Genomic DNA, 4,923 nt, shown 5'->3' on the forward strand with positions numbered 1-4,923 from the left:
CAACATAAAGGGGCTTTTCTGCATTTAGTTGAGACCATTGACCTGTGTCAGACTAACGGTTGCATAATTTCTCCATGTTTGCAATATCAAAATCCTTTCAGGTAAACAAATAATGTAAATCATCCCCCTCCCTCAAACAAAAACTCTTTATCATTTGAGACAAATTTTTTGTTACAAATGCATTATTTTCTTGTAGTGTTCATTCCAGATCGAAGCACATAAAGGTGAGGTATCATTGGATACGTCAAGCGCTTGAGATGAAGTCATATGCACTTGAGAAGATCCATACTGATGATAATAGTTTAGATATGATGACTAAGAGTTTACCTGCAATGAAGTTTGATTCTTGCAAAGAGAAGGCGGGCTTGCTGGAGCAGCCTATCCCCACTTGAGTTGGTAAGGGGAGATTTTTTGGTGGATTTCCAAATAAGTGGGGTCCATATATTATAAAATAAAAGAAAAAATAAATGAAAGAAAGTGGTTTTAAGCCATGAGAGAGAGAATGAGTTTGGAAACTCATTTGAAAGAGAGAGAGAGAAACGAAGTAGAGCCTTCGTCGAAGGAGAAGAAGAAAATTAGGGGAAAATGGTAAGCTATTTTTTATCCGATTGAACCGGTAAACTTGCTCCATTTCTTATGAAATTTTAGTATGTTATTTCTGGTGTAGAGATGAACATTAGGATATAACTTGCTAGTTGTATTGCCTTCTCTTTTGTCTTATTTGAGATACCCACTTTTTGGAGGATTTATGTTGATTCCATCAGTTTTGATGATGTATTTCGTTGATTGTTGAGATGCCCTAGTGTCACTAGGAAGACTGTTTGTGTACTCATTATTCTGTTAGTGGAAGATTTTTCTGGACTAAGTCCTGTGGATTTTTTGTCCCTCTTTTAGAGATTTTCCCACATTAAAATTCTGGTGTCTGATTATTTAATTTTTGCCATTACATTTGCTGCTTGAAGTATCTTTGCTATTGCCTATTTAATCGCACAGGTTGTGAAAAATTATTTTTGGTGCTTCCGCTGTTAAACAGGTTTTTGTTTGAACCTTTGTTGAGTTTTCTCAACATTTGGAACTTTTTAATATCGTCACTCTTCCAAAATTATCCCTCCTTCCCTAACCTATTAATTAGTTTATCACCACCATCACCAAAAGAAACCACCCTTTAGTGCTACAAAAACTTTACAAATACTTTTCTAAATATGAGACGCACTACAAGGAAACGAACCATTTAAGACTCTTTTGGTCTATAAGTACTTTGCCCTCATAAGATCCACCCAAAGTTTTCTTGGCAATGCACAATTGTCAAACCAGCATTTCAAGTAAGAATATATTCGCACAAGCAGAATCCTTAATTTCTAAACCGCTAAACTTTTTTGGGGTGACCGATTTCTTCCAATTGACAAGATTGAGATCTTTACTATTCAATACCCTTCTAGAGAAACTGAAGCATCGTAAAGATAATTATCACAAACCCAATTAGAAAAGAGAGAAACATGCATGTGATAAATAGGAACAAAAACTGCAACCGAATGAATTAAGCATAACCTCTTAGTTCTGTTAAATAGCTTACCTTTTCAACTTGTTAGTCTATCCATCACCTTCTCAATCATATCATGAAAAGGCGCTCATTCTAGAACGAGGATGATTAAGGTTCACTCAAGAATATCTCTGCCTAGGTCTATGACAAATCTAATAGAGGAAACATTAACAAAGTACTTTAGAAGCCTTAACTTGCAAAAAAATTGAAAGAGTGTAACACAGTTTGCAACTGGGACTTAATAGCTTTATAGAACAACAAACAGTCATTAGCAAACACCAAATGAAAAGATTTTAGCCCACCTATAGTGATAGACACTGATTCCACAAACCATCAACCATCTGTTGAGAAATAAAACAAATTGTTCTTTCCATACAAAATACAAATAACTAGGGCAACATTGGATCACCCTATCTCAGTTAGGAGCGTAAGCAAAAATAGATAATTGGATTAAATCTAATCCGACCTAATTATGTTGAGTATTATACCGACAAATAAAATCTAATTACATCCAACCTTAATTGATTTGAGTATCAGATTTTGGATCGTAAAACTCAAAACGACTTAATTACTTAATATTATATTAAAAAATAAAAATATAGTATTTATATAGCCTTTAGTAACCTTAGTGTCACCTCAACCACTATATCTCTTTTCCCTCCTTATTATTTATTTTTACTTTTTTTTTCTTTTTTTTTTTCCAGTTTTTCTCATTTTTATTCTTCATACAAATTTAATTCTAATCGGTTACTATCCCAATCAATCAAATCCAGATTTGATCAGTTCGGGTTCAATCGCCAAAACATACTAACCCAATCCGATTAAATTTAATCGGTTTAATTTTTAAATTTATTCGAATCCGATCTAATTGAGTCCAATTATACTTCTAGTCTCAATTCTTTTTTAAGAGTAAAACTATCCAGTCTAATACTATTCAAAAGAACAAATAAAAAAAAAGTTCGGATGTAAGACGTAATCAAATTAAACATGAATATAGAAAAAACAAATTTAAAGGTATTTTCGAAAACTTCCAATCAACCCTATAATAAATTTTTTAAAGATTAATTTTAAAAATAAAAATACTTTGATTGATTGTGTATGCTTAAAGTCTAGAATTTTTCATGAGATAATAATATCCTCAAGAGCACCTTAATTCGGAAAACTAATCCTATAAATTTAATCATCAAATTGAAAATATAAAAAAAGGTTTTTATTAATATATTTTAGTCTTTGCTCTGTTAGGGTTTCTTAACGGAGTTTCTAGTGCCGTCAAGGCTACATTGTCAACATCAATTAAATCTCAATACAAGTCTACGTAATCTGCATGGCTGAGACAACGAGGGATGAAGATCGGATCGAGGAAGACAATTGGAAAGGAGGTAGGAATGTGATTCTACTGGAAGAGGCAGACATATCAGAAGGTATTAACGCTTGCTCCAATAGTCTTTATGGCAGACTCTTTGCTTCTAAAACCTTCTCAATTGGAACCATGGGGAATGCTTTAAAGGCTATATGGGAAAACCCGGAAGGATTTAGCGTGAGTGAAAAAGGGGATAATTCCTTCCAATTCTTTTTTAATAAAGAAGTGGATGTCTTGCGTGTTGAACGTGGTTCTCCATAGCTATTCAAAGATTATGTGCTCCATGTCAAGAGATGGAAGGAAGATCAGAACTGTGATGAAGAGATTATTTCCAATTTTTCAGTTTGGGTTCAATTTTGGGGTTTGCCAGAATCGTTTAAAACCCTCGAAGTTGGACGTAAATTGGGAGAGAATCTGGGCACAATGTTGTAGGTAGGTAAATTTCAGATGCGAGGCAGAGAAACTAGGATTGTGAAAGCCAAAACCAATATTGATGCTGCCAGGCAAGTGAGAGATTAGTTAATAGTGGCAGGACCTAATAAAAAGGAGGTAGAAGTGGCACTGCGCTATGAGAGACTTGGAAAGTTCTGTATCTATTGCGCAAAATTGGGGCACGAGGTGAAAAACTGCCATGATCTGCTGAAGGACACAGAGAGTGATATGGTAAAAGAGGATGACATTGGCGAATGGGTTAAAGCCAGCCAAGTGGGAACGCGAATCTACTCTGAAGGAGAAAGAACATTCAACAACTCAACCCGAAACCAGAATAAGGCCACTCAACGTAAGAAAAAACCGGTCTTAAACTGCTTATTGGAAGAATTTGCAGGGATGTCAATGAAAGAAGGGAAACAAAGTTTGAAACCACAAGACACTGGTAACAGGGCAGCACCTGAGTCACCTCAATCAGCCAATTCTAGAACAGAATACATGGAGGTTATCATAGCTGGTCAGGCCAATACCAAGGAGGATGAAGGGCAGCTTATGCAATTCGCTATTGGGCAGTGTCTCACCACAGAAAAAGGTAGGAAGTGGAAAAGGTTAGCAAGACAAGGTGCTGCAGAGTCAGATACTAAAAGTGAACCCAAAAAAAGGTTGATGAGTGGTATAGTTGAAGGATCTACAAAGAAAGCAAGAACAGAGGATGAAAATGCAGTTGAACAGATGGTGGAGGGTGCCAGCCTACAAATGGCACCCAAGGCGCTATGAGAATTATAGTTTGGAATTGTCGGGGTTTGGGGAGACCCCTGACAATTCACACCTTAAAAGGGATATGTAAATCCCACTCCCCCGAGATTGTGTTTATAAGTGAAACAAAGAACCAATCTCGACAGGTGGAAGCAAAACTTTGGGTATGCGGCTACGAAAACTGGCATATTGTTAACCCGACAGGAGTGGCAGGAGGACTTGTGCTAGCTTGGAAGGACAGCATCAGTGTTCAAATTATTAGCAGTGGAGAATTCTTTGTGACAGCCGAAATTAAGGAAGTCGAAAGCAGTGAGGTATGGGCGTTCATTGGTGTCCATTTGAGTTGTTCAGAACAAATTCGATCCTTACAATTTGAGGAGCTTACAACAATGAGCCAACACCTGGAAGAAAAAGTGGTAATAGCAGTCGATTTTAATGCTATAACAAGCCAAGCGGAAAAGGAGGGTGGAAGCCAAAAATCAGCAACCACCATTGCAACATTCACTAATTTTATTGACAGTAACAAATTAGTGGATATTGGAATGGTGGGGCACCCTTTCACGTGGACAAATCGAAGACAAGGAGAGGATCTGGTGAAGGAGAGGCTTGACCGCTATTTAGTTGGGATGAAATAGAAGTTGAAGTTTCCGAATGCAGTGGTGCATAGGCTCACAGAGTCAGGCTTGGATCATGCTCCAATTTTGATGGAAACCGAACCTCAATCCTGGCATAGTAAAAGGCGGTTTAAATACCAGGAACGTTGGTGTGGAGAAGAGGATGTCAAGAGAATTGTCAGTGAAGTGTAGAGAATGAAAGTTGTAGGCTCGGCTATGTTCTC

General features: G+C 36.9%; 1 protein-coding gene across 1 annotated transcript; it reads left to right on the plus strand.

The window, feature by feature from the left end:
• Positions 1-4,102: 4,102 nt before the first annotated feature.
• On the plus strand, positions 4,103-4,720 carry LOC140181268 (uncharacterized). Its single transcript, XM_072224799.1, has one exon. It carries the CDS (start codon positions 4,103-4,105, stop codon positions 4,718-4,720), a length of 618 nt encoding a protein of 205 aa, XP_072080900.1.
• Positions 4,721-4,923: the final 203 nt, after the last annotated feature.

The sequence above is a fragment of the Arachis hypogaea genome, chromosome 18 (genome assembly GCF_003086295.3).
Source record: "Arachis hypogaea cultivar Tifrunner chromosome 18, arahy.Tifrunner.gnm2.J5K5, whole genome shotgun sequence".
In the NCBI taxonomy this organism is placed as follows: domain Eukaryota; kingdom Viridiplantae; phylum Streptophyta; class Magnoliopsida; order Fabales; family Fabaceae; genus Arachis; species Arachis hypogaea.

Excerpts from the sequence above, each read along its gene's own strand:
- LOC140181268 (XM_072224799.1), top strand. The coding sequence starts at position 4,103 with ATGAGAATTATAGTTTGGAATTGTCGGGGTTTGGGGAGACCCCTGACA.